General features: G+C 39.3%; 1 protein-coding gene across 2 annotated transcripts in view; it reads right to left on the reverse strand.

The window, feature by feature from the left end:
* grhl1 (grainyhead-like transcription factor 1) overlaps positions 1 to 26,737 on the reverse strand; it is a 118,623-nt gene that overhangs the window by 17,258 nt on the left and 74,628 nt on the right. For both annotated transcript variants that reach the window (XM_063071267.1, XM_063071258.1), the window contains exons 10-14: positions 15,753 to 15,911; positions 12,569 to 12,656; positions 11,567 to 11,694; positions 9,486 to 9,523; positions 7,470 to 7,555 (exon numbers count right to left, since the gene is read on the reverse strand). In XM_063071267.1, coding sequence (XP_062927337.1) covers positions 7,470 to 7,555; positions 9,486 to 9,523; positions 11,567 to 11,694; positions 12,569 to 12,656; positions 15,753 to 15,911 — 499 coding nt within the window. The remainder of the gene's footprint in view (positions 1 to 7,469; positions 7,556 to 9,485; positions 9,524 to 11,566; positions 11,695 to 12,568; positions 12,657 to 15,752; positions 15,912 to 26,737) is intronic.

Raw genomic sequence — 26,737 nt, forward strand, 5'->3', positions numbered from 1 at the left:
CTTAGACAGCATCCTCTTTTCAGACACCACCGTGAGAGAATCCAGTTCCATCCCTACAACACCACTGGCCTTACGGATGAGTTTGTTGATCCTGCTGGTGTCTGCTACCCTCAGCTGCTGCCCCAGCACACAACAGCAAACATGATAGCACTGGCCACCACAGACTCATAGAACATCCTCAGCATCGTCCGGCAGATGTTAAAGGACGTCAGTCTCCTCAGGAAATAGAGATGACTCTGACCCTTCTTGTAGACAGCCTCAGTGTTCTTTGACCAGTACAGTTTATTGTCAATTCTAAGTCCTATCCTGGCTTGATCTCTTAATATCCTCTCTTCTGATTGACCATGCCTGGATGGAAAGCCAGTCCTCAGCTCACAAACCAGGCTGATCATATTACAACATGACCTATTTCAGTATCATCTGAAAATTTACTAACCATGCCTTGTACATTCACATCCAAATCATTTATACAAATTGCAAACAACAGAGGTCCTACCATCAACTTCTGGAGGACACAGACCTCCAGTCAGAGAGAAAAAAAGCCCTCAACCATCACAATCTGCTTCCAACCACTGTGCCAATTATGAATCCAATCTGCTATTTTGCCCTGGATCGCATGTGATCTTACCTTCTAGACCAGTCAATGAACTGTCTGTATTTACCAAGGAAAAGGACATGGAGGAGGTGAGTTTAAGGAGGGATGTGTTGATTGTCTAGAGTATGAAGGTATTCAGGAGGTGGAGGTATGTTTTGGAATCTAGGGTGAGATATGATCTATCCCATAATGTTACAGGAAGCAAGTGAGGAGGCTGCTGATCCTTTTAGTGACTTTTGCATCATCATAACTAAAGGTGAAGTACCAGAAAGCTGAAGATAGTTAATGTTGTTCTTTTATTTAAGAGCCGCAGGAATAACCCCAGGCAAATTCAAATCAGTGAGCCTTATGCCAGTGCCAGGGAAAGCATTGGGGGAAATTATAACAGAACGAGTTCATACACATTTGCAAAGACAAGTGCTTAAAATCAACAATGCGATTAGCTTTGTGAGGGGAAAGTCCTGTCTCACTAATTGGATTGAGTTTTTAAGGAGCTAAAAAGATTCATGAAGGCAGGGCAGTAAATGTTGTTCCATATGGGGAACTGGGGCACTGTATATAATTTTATAAGCAATAGATAAGGTAAGTAGTCAAGATCTCTTTCCCATGATAGAAGCATCAAAAATAAAAGGGCACATATTTAAGGTAAGAGGAAGGTGGGGGTTTAAGCAAAAGCTTTTTTGTTTTACACAGAAAGTGGTTGATATCTGGAATGTATTGCCAGAGAAGCTGCTGAAATCAGTTACAATCACTACATTTCAGAAGCATTTCAAGGCATAGTTGGACATGATCCATTGCAGGAAATTGAGCTTAGTGTCAATGGACAAAATGGTTGCCATGGATGAGCTAAAATGAAGGACATTTTCTATCTTAAAAAACTCCATGAAAGGTTTAAGGGCACATACACTTTGCACAACAAATACAATGTAGATCAGGACAGTTTAGGTCATCAGCACTAGTGCACAGCAACAGCCATGGCCATGGAAACATGATATATGATTTTAATTGCATCATGTTGACCACCCAGTAGATCTTGGCTCAGCACTAGAAAAATGTGTGCCAAACAATAAAACAAGCAGCTTTTTTGGAGCTTCAGCTGAATCATTGTGCAGAGTACTTGGCTTTGATGTCAGTGTTGTTCTTGGGGAATAACGTCTAACGGTCAGAGAGATAAAAACGTAAAGGACACTCAGAACAAAGAGAGGATTGTAATCAAAGCTCTACAATATTTTTAAAAAGAGATATTATAGAAAAGAATGTTTAAGATTCTAAGATACACAAGATGTCCAAAAAGTCATGTACAAAGGAATGAGAGAACTAATTGATAAGCTACTTTTTATTTCAATGTGTTGAAATGGATTGTCAGACAAACTTTACACCTGGGCCATCAGTAAATACCCACAATGGATAATTTACACAAAACTACTTTTTAATTCAATTTCGATGCAGATATCGCTGGTCCAGGATTTATTCCCCATCTCAATTGCCCTCAAGAAGGTGGCGCTGAGTTAGTTTCTTATGAATGTTCCCCACAATGCTGACAGGGAGGGAGTTCTAGAGATTATACTTTGTGATCATGGAGGGACATCCATTTACTTCCAAGGCTGCTGTGTGAATTGGAGGGAATGTGCAGCAGATGGTTCTCCCATATACTTCTAGTGGAAGAGTTTGTGGGTTTGGGACAGGCTCTCAGAGTAGCCTGAGTGAAGAACTGTGGAACATTTTGTAGTTGGTATATTCTGCAGGAGCAGTGCACCACTGGAGAGAACATTCTTCCCTCTATCAGTACTTGAAACAAACAGGGATTAGTACTATAAATGACATTTACCCTCATGAGTGCATAATTCTGACCACCAGTTATTTTGGATTCAGACAAGAACCCTGTCAATATGTTGTCGCTATTTTTGTCTCTTGCCTAAATCCGCTGCCTCAATTTTAATCCAGTCCCTGCATCACATCCACTTTCATCCTTATCTATCCAGGCATAGTCTGAGAATCACTGATAATGGATCCTCTCCATGTGTTTCCATATGCAGACTGACTACTCCTTGATCCATCTCACCACCGCTTCCATCATTCCTCTTGTGTCTCCAAATTAAGAACATAACATATAGGAGCAGAATTAGATGATTTGCCCCATCGCATCTTATAACTATATAACCATATAACAATTACAGGATGGAAACAGGCCATCTCGGCCCTTCTAGTCCGTGCCGAACTCTTACTCTCACCTAGTCCCACTGACCTGCACTCAGCCCATAACCCTCCATTCCTTTCCTGTCCATATAGCTGTCCAATTTAACTTTAAATGACAACATCGAACCTGCCTCAACCACTTCTGCTGGAAGCTCGTTCCACATAGCTACCAGTCTCTGAGTAAAGAAGTTCCCCCTCATGTTACCCCTAAACTTTTGCCCTTTAACTCTCAACTCATGTCCTCTTGTTTGAATCTCCCCTACTTTCAATGGAAAAAGCCTATTCACGTCAACGCTATCTATCCCCCTCATAATTTTAAATACCTCTATCAAATCCTCCCTCAACCTTCCATGTTCCAAAGAATAAAGACCCAACTTGTTGAACCTTTCTCTGTAACTTAGGTGATGAAACCCAGGTAACATTCTAGTAAACCTTCTCTATACTCTCTCTACTTTGTTGACATCTTTCCTATAATTCGATGACCAAAACTGTACGCAATACTCCAAATTTGTCCTCACCAATGCCTTGTGCAATTTCAACATTACATCCCAGCTCCTATACTCAATGCTCTGATTTATAAAGGCCAGCATACCAAAAGCTTTCTTCACCACCCTATCCACATGAGATTCTACCTTCAGGGAACTATGCACCATTATTTCCAGATCCCTCTGTTCTACTGCATTCCTCAATGTCCTACCATTTACCATGTATGTCCTATTTTGATTAGTCCTACCAAAATGTAGCTCCTCACATTTGTCAGCATTAAACTCCATCTGCCATCTTTCATCTTCTCCGCCATTTCGTCATGGCTGATCTAATTTTCCACTCAGCCCCAATCTCCTGACTTCTCTCCATATCCCTTCATACCCTGACCAACCTCTATCAATCTGGAAGAATCTATCAATCTTTGCCTTAAATATACATACAGACATAGCCTCCACAGCTGCCTAGGGCAACAAATTCCACAGATTCACCACTCTCCCGCTGAAGAAATTCTTCCTTATCTCCATTCTAAAAGGATGCCCCTCTATTCTGAGGCTGTGTCCTCTGATCTTAAATGCTCCCACTATAGGAAACATCCTCTCCACTTCCACTCTGTCAAGGCCTTTCACTATTCGATAGATTTCAATGAGGCCACCCCTCATTCTTCTGAATTCCAATGAATACAGGCCCAGAGCCATCAAAAGATCTTCATATGATTAGCCATTCAAACCTGAAATCATTTTCATGAACCTCCTTTAAATCCTCTCCAGTTTCAGCTCATCCTTTCTAAGATAAGGGGCCCAAAACAGTCCACAATACTCAAGTGAGGCCTCACCAATGCTTTATTAAGTCGCAACATTACATCCTTGCTTTTACATTCTATTCCTCTTGAAATGAAAGCTAAAATTGCATTTGCCTTCCTCATCACATACTCAAACTACAAGTTAACTTTTAGGGAATCCTGCACAAGGACTCCCAAGTCCCTTTGCACCTCAGTATTTTGTATTTCTCTCCATTTAGAAATAAACCCTTTCATTTCTTCTACCAAAGTACATAACTAAACACTTCCCGACACTGTATTCCATCATCCACTTATTTTCCCATTCTCCTAACCTAAGTCCTTCTGTAGCTTCGCTATTTTCTCAAAACTATCTGCCCCTCCACCTATCTTTGTATTGTCTACAAACTTTGCAACAAAGCCATCAATTCTATCATCAAAATCATTAACATATAACGTAAAAAGAATCAGTCCCAACACAGACCCCCTGTGGAACACCACAAGTCACCATCAGACAACCAGAAAAGTCTCTCTTTATTCCCACATTTTGCCTCCTGCCAGTCAGTCACTGCTGTATCCATGCTAGAGTCTTCCCTGTAATACTATGGGCTCGTAACTTGTCAAGCAGCCTCATGTGTGGCACTTTGTGAAAGACTTTCTGAAAATTCAAATACACAACATCAACCGATTCCCCTTTTTCAATCCTGCTTGTTATTTCTTCAAAGAATTCCAAAGATTTCCCCCTTGATGAAACCATGCTGATTATGGTTTATTTTATCATGTGCCTCCAAGTACCCCAAAACTCCTAACAGTCAACTCCAACATCTTCCCAACCACTAAGGTCAGACTAACTAGCCTATAATTTCCTATCTTCTGCCTCTCTCCTTTCTTGAAGAGTGGAGTGACATTTTCAATTTTCCAGTCTTCCAGAACCATCTAGTGATTCTTGAAAGATTATTACTAATGCCTCCACAATCTCTTCAGTCACGTCTTTCAGAACCCTGAGGTGTACGCCATCTGTACGCTGAACCCTGAGGTGTACGCCATAAGTCACCATGTGACTTATCTACCTTCAGACCTTTCAGTTTACCAAGAACCTTCTCCCTAGTTATGGTAACTTCACACACTTCACACCCCCAGACACCTGAACCTCCAGCATATTGCTAGTGTCTTCCACAGTGAAGTCTGATACAAGATACTCTTCAGTTCATCCACCAGGTCCTTGTCCCTCATTGCTATCTCTCCAGCATCGCTTTCCAGCAGGCGATATCCTCTCTCATCTCTCTTCTACACTTTAAGTGTCTGAAGAAACTTTTGGTATCCTCTTTAACATTATTGGCTAGCTTACTTTTGTATTCCTTCTTTACCTTCTTAATATCTTTTTAGTTGCCTCTTGTATCCTGTAACTTCCCACTCATTTTCGCTCTAATATATGCCCTCTCTTTGGCTTTTATGCTGGCTTTGACTTCTCTTCTTAGCCATGGTGGTGTCATCTTTTCTTTAGAATACTTCTTCCTCTTTAGGATGTATATTTATTGTGCCTTCTGAATTGCTCCCAGAAATTCCAGCCATTGCTGCTATGCCCTCATCCCTGTCAGTGTTGTTTTCCAATCAATTCTGGCCAACTCCTCTCTCATGCCTCTATAATTCCCTTTACTTCACTGTAACACTGATACATCTGACTTTAGCTTCTTGTTGTCAAATTTTAGTGTGAATTCAATCATATTGTGATCACATGTCCCTAGTGTTCCTTTACCTTAAGCTCTCTAATCAATACTGGTTCATTGCACAACACCCAATCCAGATAGCTCAACCACCAGCTGCTCTAAAAGAGCTTTTATTCTTGAAGTTCCTTAGCTCTATCCACAATGATTCAACACCTTCCAACACTAAGTCACCTCTTTCGAATGATTTGATTTTTTTTTAACCAACAGAGCAATGCCATCCCCTCTGCCTTCCTGCCTATCCTTTTGATACAATGTGTATCCTTTGACATTAAGCTCCCAGCATCATCTTCTTTCAGCCATGATTCAATGATGCCTATAACATCATAAATGTAAATCTGTAACTATGTTACAAATTCATCTGCCTTATTCTGTATACTGCGCACATTCAAATATAACACTTTCAGTCCCGTATTCACCCTTTTTGATAAATTGTCATTTATCATCCAATATCTATACTAAATATCTTAAAATTTCCTCCAACAGAACATTGGGATGTTCAAAATCATCACCCTCAGCCTCTGCTCCTTATCCTCAGACTCTAGGCCTATGCTCATTATCTATCTGACATCGAACCAGACTGCAAACAGCCTTATTGTTACATATTACTCTGAGTTAATCAGACCGCATATCTGGACTCTTAATAACTTTTCTGTGATACTGCCCATGTCCAGCCTAGTTCACCTGCTGCCAAAATTCTCGTCTATATCCTCATTACCTCTGGACACAAGTATTCCAACTGAATTTTGCCTGCCCCTCCATTCTCTAAACCTGAGTTCTTCCAAAGCCCAACTAGCCCTGTTATGACATTTTTCTTGTTTAATTATCATCTCAGTACTTGCTGACTTACATTAGCCTTCAGACAAGCAATAGTATTTTCAAAATTGCCATATTTGCATTCAAATCTGTCAATGGCTTTGTCCTTCTCAATCCTTGTAATCTGTTCCAATCTACACTCTCCAACATACCTGACTCCTCCAATCATAGATGTATTAGCATTTCTAATCTAATCTACCTATCAATACCACTCCTTCTATTAACTACTAAGGTCCTCAATGGACTTTCTTCCCTAAACCCCCCCACTTTGCTCTCCCTCTTTCCTCCCTCAAGATACTCCTTAAAAGCTCTTCCTTTTAACCTAATTATCTCTTTTAATGATTCAATTGACTGCACTCTAGTCAAATGCTTAGACAATTTTACAATGTTAAAAGCATGATATAAACATGAGTAACTGTAGTTGTTGTCATTTCCTTCTCACTAAACTAGGTTTTTTGCAACACAACAATCTAAACGCCAGCATCTAGCCTCTTACAACGTTATCCTTCTTAAAGCAATTGACGTTAGCAAATGGGATGAGAAATATATGTGAAGGTTATCTCAACAAATTGGCAGAACTTATTTATGGGGAATTATTCAATGGAGCTCCATTGATAAGACACTGTAACTTCACAAATCAGTTAAACCACCTCCCACCTGTAATAAATATAGTAAATGACATCTATATCAAAATAGGTCATATAATGTTAGGGAAGTTATTATCATTTTCATTTTTCAAAAAATAAAATGTTCTCTTTAAGGTTTCCTTCAACTCCACAAAAGTTAATCAAATTGCAACTTATTCTGTCACCCAATGGTATATTAAGATAGGTGCTCAGTACTGCTCTATTATCACCTGTTCACCAGAAACATTTACCTTTCTTTGGTTCTTCTATCCTAAGAATCTTGTTGGGTGAGCCAAAATCTTCATCTGGTGAGTATGGCAATCTTTTTAACCCTGATCTGAAATATTAAATGTGTATACTGTTCAGAATCTAATTGCAACAGGACATGAGAAATGGTTTAGAAATTAAAAGCAGAATATTCTCATGGTTTATTTTTATTGGCCATGCATTGTCACAGAATAGCAAAGTTGCATTTGTCATTCTTTGTAACACACAAGATGGTGACCGAAACTTAAATTAGCAGATTGGCTGAATATCAGACCACAGGCACATGTCAATAAGGTATATTGCAGTCACGGTGCACTTTGCAAGGATTGGGATTAATGCCACTCAGTACACAGATTTCTAAGGAAAAGAACATTTGCTACACCAACTATTTCAAATACTTTCAAGAATCCAGGTTGACCAAGGTCCACATGAGACTTGACCCACCTTGAATCCTTAAATCATCCTCACCTCTGAATCATAGATTTAAAATATATTCAGGCAAAGGAAAATAAGCCACATTACATAGATAGATATTGGCCTTGGTAATAGCAGTGTCCTATTTTGCCTAGATTAGAGATGTCAGAAGTCTTCAGTAGGCAAAAACTTAGTTCAAAAGCTTGAAGACCACCATCTACCTCTCTTTATATTCCTCTGCTACCATTATCTTCAACAGATTGAGATTTATTAGTGAAGATGTGAGAAACTAAGTTGGTTAGCTTCTGAAACTGAGTGCGATGCACGGTAAGCCTATGCTTATTAATGGTGATCCAGGCAACATGTCAGTTCTGTGTTGCCTGCTCTTGGCAATTATATCTGCTCAGAGTGCACTGTTTCTCATGTAGATGCATCAGCTGAGGTCTGATAAAGGTGGTCATTTGCAAAAACTAAACCTAATTACACTGATTAAAGTTAACTTGCATCTCTTACAGGGAATGTCTACTGAGGCCCAAATAGCTGCTGGCAGACAGGTCAAATAATTGTCCAAACACTTGGCAAATGGAGTTTAATGTCGTGCAAGGTCATGCACTTTGTCAGAGGGCTGTAAAGGCAGATTGGTATCTAAGTGGAGAGGCTCTGTAAATGAGTGAAGTGCAGAGGGATCTAGGTGTTCTGGTACATGATCATAAAACATTAGCAGGAAGGTTCAACAAGTAGTCAATGAAACAAATGGCATTGAGGCCTTCATTGCAAAGGGTTTGTGGTTTTAAAATAGCTAAGTTTTGCCACAATTGTACAGGAGTCTCGTGAAGCTACCATACACCTGAAATACTGGGGACAATTTTGGTCCCCTGACCTAAAGATGGATAAAGTAGTATTGATGGCAGTCCAAAGGAGATTCACCAGGCTAATTCCTGGAATGAGTGGGATGTCCTATCAAGAGAAATCTGCACAGTTCATGTTTGTTTTCTTTGGTGTTTAAATGAGGTGTGAATTTATTGACACATACATGTTCTTGAGGGAATATGGCTGGGTTGATGTTGAGGTGACATTACTAGTGGAATAGTCTAAAATAAGGGCCTTAAGAAGCTATTCATTGTACATGGACATTTCTTTTCATATAAGGTGGTGAATCTTTGGAGTTCTCTACACCAGAGGGTTATGGCTGCTAATAAATCATTAGAAGTTGGAGATAGATTCATTTTTAAAGATCAGGAAAATGAGGACCATGAGGAACAGGCACAGAAGAAGAGTTGAAGGTTGGCTATGATCCTATTGAATCATGGGACATGCTGGAGAAGTGTGGAAACCTACTCCTGTGATCTTGTCTGCCATAAAAAGGACTTCAGTGGGTGAGGGAAGAACATCATACTTAAACCATTCTTTTTTCTTTAGCCAAACAGAACTGCTGTAAATATTCACACCATCATATTTGGCATTGGCACCTTTATTGCACTTTATTATCTAGGATAAAAACAAGCAAAACTAATGAAGAATAAAATTACCAAGAGTGATCCATAAATAAAATTATCGATTAATTTTAAAGATCAACATAAGCTTACCCTTCACCTTCTAGTTCATCTGTTCCAACAGGGAAGCCCTGTGAAAAGTCAAGTTTATCATGACTAATTAATCTGAGTTTAGTAAAATCTTATTCTTAAAACATCTTACTAATGCACCGTATCAATATTAGTACACTATCATCCATATTTATAATAAACTAACTAAAACTTTTGGCATTTTGATTCATCTGAGGAACAGAAATAATCCCCTTGCAAGTTACTTTGATGAAATGTAAATAATTTCTGTGTTCATGATACTTACATGCAGATTTTCCCTTATTTTGCATGTTTGGGAATATAACAGTCAGAAAGTTCATATAAAACCTGGCTATTCTACATCAATCTGCTGCCTTCTATCTCTATACACTGTAGAAATTAAGCACTTTCACACAACTACAGGACTTCCACAACTCCAATGATACACTTGTCAAAAGTCAGGCGGTGGAATGTAGACCTGTGCAAACATACAACACTGGGGAACCTGTCTGATGAACCTGGCACAGTTTCTGTAACTGCATTCATTATAGCAGAAGGAATGGTCCAAAGGGAGAAAGGCAATCTCAGGTGAGTTTATTTCATTATGTAGAATTAATATACATTTACTTAATTGTTAAATGCTTTCTAGTATTTATACTCGAGTAATTCTTAAGTTATACTATTTAAAAGAATTTGAAAACTATGTTTGATTTTAATCAGTGTTAGAATGTTTTTAATTAGTTGTGGATGTTAGAAACAGTCACTATCATTCAAATTCACTCACAGGTTTGGCTTCACCAGCCCCCAAAGAACTTCTGTGGAATGGATAATCAGTACAGCCCTGTGCTGCATTAGGTTTTTCCTCTCAGAGCTGAGCAGATGTCCAAGGATAAAAGATGAATCGGATGGACAGGTGACCAGTAGTTTTGAGTAGAGAACAACCTTGCAGAAAATTTGGGCTATAACCAAATCACATTTCCGAACTCAAAATTGGGAGCACAAAGGGTGGGAATTCAACAACACAGATAGAACAGAGACCATTGCTCATGCAGTGGAGGAAGAGTTAAGATGTTTTAGTGGTAAACACTTCAGATATGCACTACAAACAAACAAATGTGCACATTAGGTGCAGATCCATGGACCCAGATTCAACCTTGGCGTGGAGTTTGCACATCCTCCACAGTGCACTCAAACATCCCAAACACACACTGGTATATTAACTGGCTTCTGTACGTTCCACCTTGCTGTAACATGTGAGGAAGAATAAGTAGAAGGGGTACAGGGACATAAGCAGTCAGGGGAAGGGGGATTATGCAATTACTATTAGGAGCTATCATGAGCCAAATGGGCCAAGTAGCCTCCTTTGGGACAATTACAAGTAACTTCTGTAGATCTGACAGTATATTGTCAAAGTACATCATGATACAGTCTGTATAATAAATAATGACTCAATGGCATTACCAAAATGAAGTATTTGCACAACACATGATTCAAGTGCACATTGAATGTAGGTGCCTGAGTTGAGTCTGGCTGGACATGGTGATCTTGGCCATTTCTGTCTAAACTCTCCAAATCTGGTTTCTTGTCCTCTTCCCCCCTGCAGTCTGAGCCTCTCTGCTATCCTCACTGTCAGGTACCTCCCCATCTACTCTACTAGTACCAAGCAGCAGAGCCTGATCACATGCAAATTTTCTACCAGATACCAGCCATTTAATATCAGCTTGCCAGTTCAGTCCCAACACAGGCATCATGCCCTTGGGGCTGAGTAACAAGTTGCACAGGCTGATGACTCTTCCAGGGATTCTGAGGAATCCTCCCGGAAAATGAGGATCTATGTTAACCCACCTATCATCTCCTAATATAATTCCAGCAATATTAGAAAGATGCCCAACTATTCATTTTGAGCTATGCTTCCAAATAAAATAAAATGAATGGCCTCAAATGAAGAGGCAATGTAAGAAGACATCCTTTTATATAAAAGAGCAAATCCTGCAGAATTATCAGAAAACACAATATATGACAGTAATGCTAAAATGGAAACCACCTACTGCACAAATAAAGTGCAATATTTTAAAAAATATTATAAATAAACATATCCAACATACATGCACAGTACGTTGCTGGACGTCAGGAATGAAGAGAACTGGCTGAGTGACAAGATCGGGAATGGATTTGAAGACTGTGGCATCCATCTGCTTGTGGTTGGGAATCAAGGGTATCTTTGCATCGTGGACTGCAATTAGAAAGCGATTATGTATTTGGATTAAATTATAGTTAATAATTATTCATAAACTGGTTGATTACAAGATTGTGCCTGCAGTAGAATAACAAATGTATAGCAATAACTTTATTCTTTGGTTATGTCACATATCACATAATCTACAGCAGTACTAATTCTCACTGGATCTTGCACTATTACCATACTTACACAATAATCTTATATTTTAAAAAACTTCAGAATTAATAATTATTCCACTGAGTCACGTCACAAAGACACAGAAAATGCTTTTGAAACATCTGAAAACCAGCAAATCTACCTTTTAGAGGCCAAAGTGATAAATGGGCATTTAGATAATTCAAGAGTGCTTATCTTGGACTGATAAAAACATAGTTACATTTTTTTCTATAAATTAGCCATGTATACAGAGGGTGCTCAACAAGCTGATGGCATTTTTGGAGAAAGAATCAGGGTTAATTTTCAGATCAATAATCTTTCATCAGATTAGTCTGAAGAAAGTTTATTAACTTGAAGCCTTAAAGTTGTCTATCGCATAATTGTGTGCTGTAGCACTTAATTTTTATTCGCAGTTATTTTGTAAATAACCCTATTCTTTGCATTTCTGGTTAGATGCTAACTGCATTTCATTGGCTTTGTATCTGTACTTGGCACAATGTCAATAAAGTTGGATCTAATCTAATGTAATCTAATAAGTGTCTCTGACCGATTGGGTGCCTCCATTTTCTGATATTTTTTAAAGATCTCCAAATTTTGCAGTTATTTTGCTTTCCAAACATTAAATTGTGTTCTAAGCAATGCAGGCTAATAACCTGTAGGACATTATTTTGAGCATGTTCTAGTTATGTAACTTCTACATTTGGGTACTCACGAGTACTAAGATGGGAGCTGTTGTCATTGGATTTGGACTTCTTCCGGGACTGCTTACGTTCCTCATCGCGTATCTTTCGTTCAGCGCCCTATGCGGCAAAGACACAAGTGGGGAAAAAAGAAAGACAATTGATTAACTTTAAAGCTACTTCCAGGAGTTTTTTTTCCCCCTGTTGATTAAAATGTAGAAGACACTTTGAGCCACTGCCTTCACAACACAGTCATTACTGAGATCTTTCTCTTAGCTTTATTGTGTTACATCCTTATTTGTATTACTCGGTACAAAGAGTATTTCCTTCCTCAACATGATATATTTGTAGTTAAGTGCTGGTGAACATTGTGTGGAAAATCCAAATGTAACTTAAAGAGAAAAGACTTAGTTGGTGAATAACTTGACAAGCAAATTGCTACTAAATTTTAGCCTTGGCCAATGGTGAGGCTTGGATGATAGCAAACTTGATCATCTATTTTTTTGTATACTGCTTCTGATTTTTATTTCAACTAACTTATGTAAATATGTAACAGCAAAGCAATCTTATATCATCTGCTTTATACCATCAGTGAAGGTTAAAATTATCCCCACTTGCCTTGAAATTCAATTGCTTGACATTTTCTCCCGCCACATTTTGCAATAGAAAGTCTATTTTTTTCTGGTGAAACTCAATAATGACCACTTTCATTATTTTCAAACCCACGTCTCCATCAAGGACACACAAGATGTAATAATTTTGGAATACTGGATGGGGAGCATGTCCCATTGCCCCAGCAATACCCATTGTTGTGCACTCCCAGGATCCTTATCCCCAAGTATCCAGAGCACCTCCCCAATTGGACCTGTGGCCATTGGCCATCTTGAACCCACCTCTGAAAGGGGTACCTCAGACACAATAGAAGCATTCAGCCGACAGCTAACAGCCTAATCTGTCACAGAGATCCATGGCTATTTATTTAAAAGATGTGTTGCCAAGAAATTCTAATCCTTATCAATATATTTTTAAAATAAAGATAAGTTTGTTTCTCTGTGTTATCTCCTAAACCATTAGCTGCCAATTGGGAAATGGAATTCATATCATCCATGCTCATTTACTTATCGTATAATGTAAATATGTAGTGGGAAATAAGACACATTCATCATCAAACCTGTCCTCTGTGCAGACAATGAGCAATTTGTTCCACTATAATATTGAGAGGAATATGCATGACAAGTTTTAACTTTGAGGATTCAATCCTGTGCATTTATCACTCTTTGGTTATTTTGCTACTTACCAAGATCCTTTGATTAAAACATAAGCTTTATAAAGCACTATTGATGACTTTAGGATACCTAACTGCTTTGCAATCCAATATACTGCAGCTTTTGTACGTATATTATCACACTTTGTGACTAACAGATATTGCAAGGTGTCAATGTGCAGTGTTCAACCTTTTTAAAGATACAGAATAAAATGTCTCTTTTGCTTGGTCCAATAAGCCCAGGGACAAGAAGGGATCTACAGGTAACCTCTAAGATGAATATCACAATAGTCTCAAGCACAAAGTATTAACTATTAGCAGAACCAATGCTTCATCAACAATGTCATCAATTTACTGTAACTACTTGTACACGTGATATAAAAGCAGAAATGGACCATATAGTCCTAGCTTGCTCAGCCTTTGAGTAACATTATGGCTGAAACTACCCATCACATCCAATTTTCTGCTTGGTTGCTTTCCTATCCAAAAATCCATCTCGACCTTGAATATATTCAACAACTGAGCATCCATAGGCCAATCATAGTGAATTCCACATTCATAATAATGCAAAGAATTCTTCCTCATCTCAGCCCTAAATGACCATCCCCATATCATATCCCTCCATTCTCTACTTTTGGCTTTCCAGTCGAAGGAAACAACACTCTTGACCTTTACCCTACCACTCCTCTTCAGAATTTACTATGACTCAGTGGGATTCTCAATCTTATTAGGTGCAATGAGAAAAGACCAAGATTTTTCCATTCACTCTTCATAAGTCAATCCCCTCACTACAAGACTTAGTCTTGGAGGCAATGCAAACTATATTTACAGGGTCAGTACAACTTTCCTCAGATATGGAGGCATAGTGGTTTCACCAAAGCTTTGTACAAACTCAGCAAGGTTTCTTGATGTTAGCAACAACCATCTTGCAGTTTGTCTTCCTAAGTGTTTGCTTCACCTGCATACTTACTTTCTATATCTTCCAAATTGGTACACCAATGTGTTGGTTGTTGGCCAAATGATGTCTTTTACTGAGTGTTTGGATGTGAATGTGATAAATAAATTAATCTGAATCTGAATGAATTTGAGTTCCAGCCCTCATCACAGTTCACATTCCCACTTAGGTTTGCGTCCTCAGACCAATATGTTTTCTCAACAAATTCATTAATATGTGGATTACTGAGGGCTCAACATTAATCTCTCCAGCACTCTATCAGTGACAGTCTGCCAGTCTAATAAAGATTAAAACTTACCTTTGGCTAAAGAATGGAAAGGAAACCCTCATTGCACTTATATGTTACACCCAATCAATGAACCACAATACCATTTGATGCAGTACCGCGTCAAATATCTTTTGGATATTTAGATATACTACATTTAATGGGGGCCTTTTCTCTACTCTGCTTGTTATATTATAGTAAGAACACCTTAAAATATATTACGCTGTCTAATCATCATTTATAATTTTCTGAGCATCCTATTACCAGCACTTTAATGATGGTTTCATCGAAAAGCATTTCAGGATGTATATTATATAGATTTCTCTGACATTAAATGTACCTTTGAAACCTTTGAAACATTTCTCCAAAAACTGATGTCATGCTAATTGGTGTATAATTCCCTGCCTTGTCTATACTTTCTGAATTGCCGTTGACGTACTGTATTTGTAATATTCCAACCTGCAGGGACTATTCAGGAATCTAAGGAGTTTTAAAAGATCACTTCTAATGTAGTCACCTCGTTCTGAATGCATTCTGTTGGGTTCTAGTCCCCATAATTTTTCCGGTGCTGTCTCCTTTGTGCAATTAATTCAGACATAAAGGTGCTTCCTACAACTGTAGCATGGAGCTCACAGCAACCTATTACTCTGTGTAAGTAGCTATGATCAAATATAATGAAAAAACAAGAGCACTTGATTACAAAAAGTTAGGCTACTTCTCCCAACAGCATACCTTGTCACAGAATACTTTAATCTGACAGTATGCCCTATGGACTGGCTTGTTGCTTCGGGTGTTGTAACTGTATGTGTCAATCTGGATGTTCAGTGGTAGCCCTTTGACTCCTTTCTGGGACGAGAAATCTGTGCTGAGACAGTTGACTGAGACGAAAATCTGAAACGAAAACAAGTCAGCGATCGAGTAGTAAAACAAATAGATCCAACTAAAACATGAAAGCAGTATATCCTGGCAGTTTTAATACCAGAACATCTATGTAGGAGACAGAGGCTCACTCTGCAAAATTCTTTTTCCAGCAGAGAGCTTTTCAAATAGCAGCTAATGAAGATGGCAACTGGGACGTCATAGCCACGCCCTTCACCCACGTACCAAAGACAATGCTTCTTCGTCCTTTGCCTGTCTCTCAAAATAAAGGAAGATTTAAATGGAGTCCAGTTCTCTGGGTTCTGAGGCAGGTGATGAGAATATAGACTCCTTTAAAGGTGGGGTACGAGGTGTGCTCTTTCCGCCATTTCTGCTAAGGTTCCAACTCATATACTGAAGGATCTCAACAGTGTTCCAAATATCTTTTGGCCCACCCAGTGATATCTGTCTGAGGACAACACCCAGTACTACCTACCTGACAATGCACAAGACAGCCCGGGCTCATTAGCAGGGTAAATCCAACCTGGACTAATATTTCGTGATCAACCTCCCCCTAATTATCCGAATACCAGGAGGTGAAGGCAACTTCCAGAAGACCCAAGAAAACAGGAGCAGGATAAGGACATCTGGCCTCTCAAGCCTGCCCACAATTCAATATAATCCTGGTGATCTGCCCCAAGCCTCATCATTTTGAACCACATCTATCCAGGCAAAGACCAATTGTGTAGTGAAGCAATGCTGGTCATTCTTGAGAACTTACAGCAGATGTCCTGAGAAGGTGGACCTGCGTCTTTTCCTACAGATCATCAGAGGATGGGGGTGGGTCTCTATGAAAATGCAGGTTGATTTACTAAGACTGTGGTAGCTACAAAGAACCACCTATCTTTGCATCTGGTAGAAGCAGACTCAATAGACCGAATAGCCTACTTCTGTTGCTATATCTTATGGTCTAAAAACTAGCTTGCTGGCTTGAATGTCTTTCTTTCTATTTTAAGTTACTGTTTCTCCACCGTCCAATCATAGGCTGATCCAATTCTTCCAGTCATCCCCACTCCTCTGCCTTCTCCAGAGGAGATGTCAGGGGTAAGTTTTTTTACGCAGAGAGTGGTGAGTGTGTGGAACGGGCTGCCAACGACCGTGGTGGTGGTGGATATGATAGGATCTTTTAAGAGACCCCTGGACAAGTACATGGAGCTCAGAAAAATGGAGAGCTATGGGTAACCTTAGGTAATTTCTAAGGTAAGGACTTGTTTGGCACAGCTTTGTGGGCCGAAGGGCCTGTATCGTGCTGTAGGTTTTCTATGTTTCTATGTTTTATGTTTCTCCACATACCCTTCGATGCCCTGGCTAATCAAGAACCTATCTATCTCTGCTTTAAATACCCCCAATGACTTGGCCTCCTCAGTCGCTCGTGATAACAAATTCCACAGATTTACAACCCTCTGACTAAAGTAATTTCTCTGCATCTCTGTTCTAGATGAACGTTCTTCAATGCTGAGGTAGTACCCTCTTGTTCTGGGCTCCCTTACCATGGGAAATAACTTTGCCATATCTAATCTGTTCAGGCCTTTTAACATTCGGAATGTTTCTATGAGATACCCCCTCATTTTCCTGAACTCCAGGGAATACAGCCCAAGAGCTGCCAGATGTTCCTCATATGGTAACCCTTTCATTCCTGGAATCATTCTCATGAATCTTCTTTGAACCCTCTCCAAGGTCGGTATATCCTTTCTAAAATAAGGAGCCCAAAACTGCACACAATACTCCAAGTGTGGTCTCATGAGTGCCTTCTAGAGCCTCAACATCACATCCCTGCTCTTATATTCTATACCTCTAGAAATGAATGCCAACATTGCATTTGCCTTCTTCACCACCGACTCAATCTGAAGGTTAACCTTTAGGGTATCCTGCACAAAAGCTCCCAAGTCCCTTTGCACCTCTGCATTTTTAATTCTCTCCCCATCTAAATAATAATCTGCCCATTTATTTCTTCCACCAAAGTGCATGACCATACACTTTCCAACATTGTATTTCATTTGCCACTTCTTTGCCCATTCCCCTAAATATCTAAGTCTCTCTGCAGGCTCCCTGTTTCCTCCTCAACACTACCCACTCCTCCATCTATCTTTGTATCATTGGCAAATTTAGCCTCAAATCCAGTAATCCCATAGTCCAAGTCATTGACATACAAACGTTTGTACATGACACACATATTTTTTCCAATAAGACAATTTCTGCTATTAGATTTAGATAAGCAAAAGGTACAAATAAAGAAAAAACAAATAAAATTCAATGAAAATAATAAAAACAAACTGAAAGTACTGGAAATCTGGAATTAAAAACAGGAAATCTGGAATAAAAACAGAATATGCTGAAAAATCTTAGCAGGTCAGAAGGATCCTGTGGAAAGAGCATTTTCTGTTAAAAACACTAAATCTTTTATTTCAAGTGGAATATAATTAAATACATATTATCAAATAGCTGCCATTTTCCCCTCTGTTGTGCAATGAAATACTACCTGCAGTATTTCTGTCAAAGAATGTAAACCTCCAGCATATGCTTCTCCTACAATGGGAGCTGCCCTCTGCTGTAAAACAGCAGCAACAATCTTTTGTCAAACTCTTAACTTTCAACCAGGGATGACTGGTGAAATGACGTCACCCAAAATTGTACCAGGGAGCACAGAACCATTCGGAGAAATCAGATAGAAACACCTTCAAACCGTAAAATAGATTTTCTGTAACTAGGTACAGTATTTCTCTGACTAATTGATGTTGCTCCTATCAATATTCCACTGCAGATTTAATTCACTTTTCTTAGATGTTACACAGGAGTGTAGTACATCTTCCAGTGAACTACGTGAGTTTAAATGAGAAAACAGTTGTCTGGTGAGTTTAATAGGAGTGAGAGATATAGGACTCTGGTGAATTTAAAGAGATGATGAGAAATGGGACCCTGGTGAGTTTATAAGGAGGATGACCTAGTGACTTTATTGGAATGCAGAAACATCTCCCAGTAAGTCAAATGCTGAACCATCAGAACACAAATAATCAGTTATACCATGTATGTCTCTTTATATCAAATAACTTATATGTGGATTATGTGGACTTATTAGTAGGATGTGAACATTACTGGCAAGAACAGCACTTATTGCCCACTGGAAATTGCCCCTAAAATTGAATGGCTTGCACCCGCTTCAGAAAGCAGTTGGGAATACCATACCAGGCAGATTGGATAAGGATTGCAGATTAAATTCCCCCAGAAGAATATTGGTAAGCCAGATTTCTTTTTCTGACAGCTTCAAAATCACTATTACCATAACACATAGGAGCAGAATTAGGCCATTCAGCCCATCAAGTCTGTAAAGCCACTCAATCATAGCTGATTTATTTTGCCTCTCAACCCCATTTTCCTGCCTTCTCCCCGTAACCTTTAGCAACTTATTAATCTAGAGCCTTTCAATCTCTGATGTAAATATATCTAATGATGCATGTTCAAGCAAATTATCCTCCACTCTTAATCAAAACTAGGCCAAATATAAAATTTGTCAACAACATACAATAAATCTGTGTGAATAGGGTCACTGTTGCAACCTAAAATGAGATAATATCAGGAATCTGTCACAGATATTGTACTCTATCCATACTTCCATCAATAGGTTCATTATTTTAATATTGGAAATGGCCCAAAAACATTTCATTTAATTCATTCATTAATACACAAAGTCAGGCATCATAAAATCCAACATCTTACGTACTTCATTCCGATTTTCATGCCAAGAATGCTGCACAGAACATTTAAGCACTCATTTATTTTGTAATCTGCACTTCAAACTATAATTGCAAAGTTTTATAGTGTATAAGTCAACATTAGTATTGTTGGGTCGACAGGCAGTGGCACACAGTCTCAGGGTGTTTCTGTTTTTTATTATAGAAATTCTTTCATAGTTGGGCAGGTCTTTACCAGAAGAGGTGGACATAATGCTAAAGCATCAAATATAGCACTTCGTGCTTTACAAAACAATGAGGTCAATACATTTGTGAAATAAAGATCTACAGAAGTGGAAAATCTGAAATAAACACAGAAAACTCTTGAAATACTCAACAGGTCAGGAAGCATCTGTGGAGCAAGAAACAAAGTTAATGATTCAAGTCAATGAACTAGGAAGAATTAGAAATCAGTTATGTTCCTAATTGCAAGGAGAGAATAGGTGGAGTGAATCAAGCAAATATCTGTAATAGTCTGGAGACCAAGGGACTAAATAACACAAGTGGTGCTGATATCAGCTAAGAGAAGGTGGTGAAGGCAGCATCTAACTATTTTGAAAGAAGATTTAAAATAGGAAGAAATGAATGAGATCAAGGACAGGTTGGTGTGAGAAGCGGGTGGAGAATTATAATAATTGGCAAATGGAAGCTTAGAGTTACCCATGTGGACTGAAGGAAAGCATTCTGCAAAATGGTCACCCAATTAATCTTTGATTCTTCCAATGTACAGAAAACTACATTGTTAACTATCACTTTAACTAAACTAGAGAGAGGTGAATTGCTGCTGTCCCACAGAGTGACTGGGTCCCCAGATGATGGAATGGAGATGGCGAATGGGCAGATATTGCATCCCCTGCAACTACACGGAAGTTACTATGAGAAGGGAAGTGGGTGTTGGCAGAGAGGCAATGAAAAAATAAACAGGAAATCATACTGGAGGGGAGGGAAGCTTGTTACTGGTGGCATCATCTCATTGAGGACAGTGGGAAGATTACAAAGTATGATTGTTGTATGATACATAGAGGCTGGTGGGATGGAAGATAAAGTCAAGGAGACCCCCATCCTTGCTCATGGTGGGGAAAGAGTGTGTGAGACACAAGTACAGGAAACCAAACAGCCATGGTTGCAAGTCTTGTTAATTATGTTGGAAGGAAACCATCATCATCGGAATAGGTATCATGGAGCCAGAAAAATTAGAAGAGTGGAATGGAGTCCTAATTGGAAGCAAGGTGACAGGAGATGTAGTCAATACATTGTGGGCAATTAATTTATATTGGTTACTAGCTTGTTCCAAAAATGATATGGAATTAAATTTCAGTTTGAGAACTGCTTTAGCCAGATAGTGGTGAAGGGGCTCTTGTTGGGCAAGAAGGAAGGGAAGGGGTCTCAGGCCAGTCTGGTGCAGGATGGAGCAGCAGAAGGATTGACATCCATGGTCCCAACAAGCTAGTTGGGGCCAGAAAACTGAAAGTGTTGAAGAACATCAGAAATGGAAAGAAGTCACAAAGTAAAGTAGGTCAAACTATGTTTGGGTGGCAAAAATAAGCTGAAATAACAAATCTACCAGGACACTTGGGCAAAGGTAGGAGCTGTTAGTGAAAGTCTGTGGCACTAGGGAGAGACATTGTGAAGGACAGAGTTGCAGACAAAATAAGGTCTGGGAGATAATGACCTGATACGGTGGGTGCCATGGTAACGTAACAGTTAGCACAAAGCTATTACAGCTCAGGTGCGTCAGAGTTCAGAGTTCAATTCTGATGTCCTCTGTAAGAAGTCTCTGTACGTCCTTCCCGTGGAATACGTAAGTTTTCCCACAGTTCAAAGACATGGCAGGTAGGTTGACACATAATAAATTGACACATTGTAAATTGACACATAATTAGGGTTAAACTGGGGTTCTTGGGGTTTGCTGAGGTAGTGCAGCTCAAAGGGCCAGAAAGGCACGTTGTATCACTAAATAAATCATTGGTGGAGCCATGGCCCAGAGGAAGTGTTAGAGAGCTGGTGTTCTGTGAGGTGAAGGTCAGTTCCCCAAGCCACAATAGTACTATAGTTTAAAGATTATATTGGCATTGATCCTTAGTGACTGGAGCATTGTGTTCAGAGGAGTGAGTGGGTACAGTGGAAAAACTGAGACAGCCATTGTCCAACACAGACAAAGCTGTAGAGGTGGGTACAATCTATTTGTTTAGATAGATTCATGGATAGGAAAAGATCAACATGGATGGTTTGGGCTGAAGGGCCGGTTTCTCTGCTGTATAGCTTTAGGACTTTATAACAGATAGCAAGTAATATATCTTCACCGGTCTATTTTAGAGAGCCAAAGCAGTCCCACTCTACCACCAATCCTCCATTACTTGACTGAATTTATGCACACATTGAACAACTTCTGCTTTAACTCAATTAATTTCCTCTATATTAAAAGTTGGCATTTTGGAAAGGCACCCTAGTCCACCTGTCTCATTGTAGGATATGTGCCAGTGTTTCAGTCCCACTCCTGTTGTCCATCCACTCCACTTTTTTTCCTGGAACGAAGAGGTAAAATAAATTGGAAAAAAAAGAGAAGCAGAAGAAAAAAGGCAAGAAATAGAGGTAGAGAGAAAACAAAAAAATGATAGAGAGAGAAAGCAAGCAGAAGCAAGAAGGGATGAAGGAATCCCAGAGCTTAGTCTCTGTAGCTGAGTGGGTAACTGATAGGATGAAAGAAGGCAGGGAGAAGAGGTGGCTTCATGAAGGAAAATACAAATGAGAGGAAGAAATTGTAATCTGTGTTTGGAGAAGGGGAATAAATGAAGATGGGCAAGGACAAGAATAAGGGAAGCAGGGTATCATGTGAGTAAGAAGAAACGAATAGCAGTTAAAGCTAGGTGATCAAAAGATGATAATTTCTGTGCACTAAAATGAGCAAAAGCAAGAACAAAGGTTGACAGCATTGCAGAATTGGACATATATGGTCTTGGTGAAGGATGAGAAAGAATAAGGGGAATAAACATTTCCATCAGGGCCTTCATGTAAAATCAGTTTTCCAAATATGTAGCAAACAGGAACATCCTATGAATTTTTCTTCAGACTGGTGAAGGACGATTACTCAGAGAGAGGTGAGTGCGTGGAATGGGCTGCCGGCAATGGGGGTGGAGGCGGATACGATAGGGTCTTTTAAGAGGCTTTTAGATAGGCACATGGAGCTTAGGAAAATAGAGGGCTGTGGGTAAGCCTAGTAATTTCTAAGGTAGGGACATGTTCAGCACAACTCTGTGGGCCGAACGGCCTGTATTGTGCTGTAGGTTTTCTATGTTTCTATGTTTCTAAGATTTCACCAGGTCAAGCTAAATGAAAACCAGGTAACATATAACACACTGCGAGTATCTTTGTAACATTGCTATTGTGATGTTGCTCTGCCATTAATTTCTTTTTGCTTTTGGTTACAGAGATAACCATTCTCTACATGGGGTTCCTCCCACATTCCAAAGATGTACCAATCAGACCTTTTTGAACCAAATCCAGGACAATGATCCAACAACAGAATTGCATTTCATTCATGGGAGATATATATGTTAAAGGGGTGAAACACTATAGAATGACTTCTTGATATGAACTATATATGTGTTGAGCCCTCGTACAATCCTTGTTCGAAGTAAACATAAAAATCCAGTGTGATTGGAAGCTGAGAGTAGATACCAGGCAAAAGAGAGCAAGGAGCCTGAGGAGATAAAATGTTTAAAATAAAAGTCATAAAACACAAAAAATGAAAAACTATGGGTTATTCAAACTGCAATTAAATATCACACATGAAAGAATTAACGCACTAGAGAGATGAGCTTCTGAGAGGCTTTTCCTATGGCACAGGGTCATCTTGTTGTTTGTATTTGGCAGGTATTCCAGCTCGCCAGCAGGTGGCACTCAATAGCTATTGCAAGGAATGAGCAGGCCGAGGCTGTCTGAGCAACAAATTGGTTCTTATTTATGCAACAGGTGTCTAATTCACTGTTATGTACTTCCTCCAAGAAAAATCAAAGAGTAGCTTGTCTAATTTTTGGACTGTTTCTCCACCCTTTAATGACTCACTAATAAATTATAATTTAAATTTAGTAGACAAATCAACCTTTAGATTTGGATCAGGTTTAAAAGTTACCAGGAAATGAAATTGATGATTCTTTTGATAACTTTCATTAATGGCTTGTCTTCCACAACAATTCTCTCAAAAACTACAGCATACAATGTATAAAGTAAAATAAATGTTATGTCATTTTTGAAACAAAGAAGATCCATCTAAATTTACATACATACATGTTGTTTTAATAACTCAATAGGATGTGTTATATAATTCTGCACATCAAGTATATCAATAGCTGAGATTTTTATTTACTTTTGTGATTGAAGGCATCATTTATTACCTCTCATTATCCTGAATAGTGGGATGGGCAACTTTCTGTGTGATAAAGGCACATGCCCTAATGCTACTACACTTGATAATTATTCAAATCAACGAAAGGCTTTGACAAACTTCTTCAGAGAGGAGCCAACAGTCCATCTCATTACATACCACCTTCCACATTGAACTGTGGCTCCGACTCATATGACAAAGAGAAACATGAAGGGAACGGCTTTTTGATGCTGCACCAGTTGTCAGCTGTCCAGCAGATTATAATGATACCTGAATGTACTTATTACCCAGAAGCAAAGGTCTTTGCAGTTAGCCCAAGATGCATCAGAATGATCCAGCATTTGGTATTGTCTGAAAATATCTGGGGCCCTGAGCCAATGTCTGCTTCAGAGTAAAATCACAGGGTTATGTAAAAACAGGATCACTAAAATACAGATATAGTTCTGCTGAGCTCATCCATCATTTTTACCTTTGCTGATTCTTCACGTTTTTGTATTTGATGATTATCTGAGTATCATATTTTTGATGAGGTACCGTTCTACCTCCTTCGCTGATTGCCAGTTGCAGATATATAAATTCATGGCAAGGATTGCTTTAGTAATGAAGGGCTGCTGCTTTTCAACTATACTAAAAGATGTACTGAGAAAATAGAAACCACCTTTCACAGCTTCAGTATTTCCAAAAACTTTTTATTAACAGTGATGGACTTTTGGAAATCCAATTGTTATTGTAAAATGGGAATCACAGTTGAATGCACCGAAGGGAATGTAAAATATTACAAAGAAGATAATCCATTCAGTGATATTGCTGAAGGCAGCAGGGGAAGCCTCGCACCTACTTGTATCTTATCACCTCCCAGCCTCTCTCTCTACCACCCCCTTCCCCAGCTCCATCTGCCCCTTTTTTCCCTTACACCCTTGTCTTTCTCTCTTCTCACCCACTAGCTGTTGTCTCCCAACTCTACCTCTTCCTCCCTCCCTATCTGGCTCGACCTACCCATCCCTCTCCTCACCTGGTTCCACTCATGACCTGCCAACCCCTGCCTAATCGCTCAGTCTCACCTCATTATATCTACCCTCTTACACTTCCACTCTGACACTGACTTTCAGTCCAAAATGTTGTCCATCTCTCTGTCTCCCCAGATCAACCCGCTCAGTTTAGTTTTGCCCTAGATTGCAGCATCTGCAGTTTCTTTTGTGTCACCAGGGACATCCCCCAGCTTTTCTACATAGTGCAATGGGCTTGTTACCATCCACCAGACAGGGAAAGCAGTGTCTCCTTTTGATATCCCATTCAAAAGTGGCATCTCATTGAATGCAACATGCTTTCAGTTCTACACTGAAATTCACATCGTACACAAATGAAACCCCACCCCACCCCTTTCTGGACATCTCTGGAAATGCGGCTGGTTAGCCCTTCACTAACAGCCAGTGGATTTCACAGCTATAAACCCGTCTTTCTCTAGCTTCATACGTCTAATGTGTTACGACTTTGGTCCCAGCAAATCCATGAGAATGGGATGTCTCGCCCGCCTAATCCCCGCTTTGTGTGAATGCTGTGTGATTAACTGCCCTGCAATAGCCCGTCGGCATTAAATAACAGATTGCCCACTGCATGCAATCATAAAGAAATATATTTGTGAATATACTGCCAAAGAGTTAATAAAAAAAAGAAAGCAAAAAACAAAATGGCCCATTATAATCAATCAGTCAAATGTACACAGGTTGGAGTCCAAATCTTCCAAAAACTGTTTTCACCGATCCTTGGTGGATCTCTGTGTCTGGGCTCCATCAAATCACGTTTCCCCACCAGATCAAACCCTCTCCAGCGTATTCTTTCTTCATCTCCCACCAAACAAAGACTGAGACCCACCAGCGGTGTCAGTCACAAAACCGCTCCCCCATTCTCCCTGTTCCATTCTCCTAAATAGATGGCCACATTCCTGAGCATCCCTCATCTCCCACAGTAACCCAAACACTGCTTCTACAGAAAGACCATTGCAGAAATACCCTACAACCTTATCAGTAAAAACCATTACCTGGGTGTTACACCAGGTTAGAGCATGCTGAATCCATTGTACATTGTGTGCATTTCACCTGCCAGCATTTGAAGAAAGTTTTGGATATAAACTGTCACCTTTCTTGTGATTTATTTGCACATCACATTCAAGTAACAGGAATAGCACTTGACTTTTTAAGTTGAAATGTAAAACACAATTCAGTAAGGTCAGATTTTTACATACAGGGTCTGTACCAAACACAAAAGAGCACATTGCTGCCTTCACAAATTCTGCTCACGTTCCCTTCACACTACTTTTTATTAATAACCTGCCTAAATCTGCAGGTTGGTAGAATTCAACGTTTTCAGATAGACTACTTTCATATTAAACCACAAATGCACATGTAAATCTGTTATTAAATTTCCTTCACCACAGAAATACTCTCACCGAAAGCTTCTCATTAAAATTAATTGCCTGAAATTTCCACAGGGTTCTCCAGCGGACAAGTCTTGGGAATCAGGATTTTAAAATGTTGGAAATAGTCACTTGTCAGGTTTAATATCACTGGCATATATTGTGAAATATGTTATTTTGCAGCAGCAGTACATTATAATACATAATAAAAAGCTATAAATTACAATTAAAAAATATATTAAATTAAACAACTCATGCAAGAGAGCTAAAAATA

This window comes from Mobula hypostoma, chromosome 2, assembly GCF_963921235.1.
Source record: "Mobula hypostoma chromosome 2, sMobHyp1.1, whole genome shotgun sequence".
NCBI lineage: Eukaryota > Metazoa > Chordata > Chondrichthyes > Myliobatiformes > Myliobatidae > Mobula > Mobula hypostoma.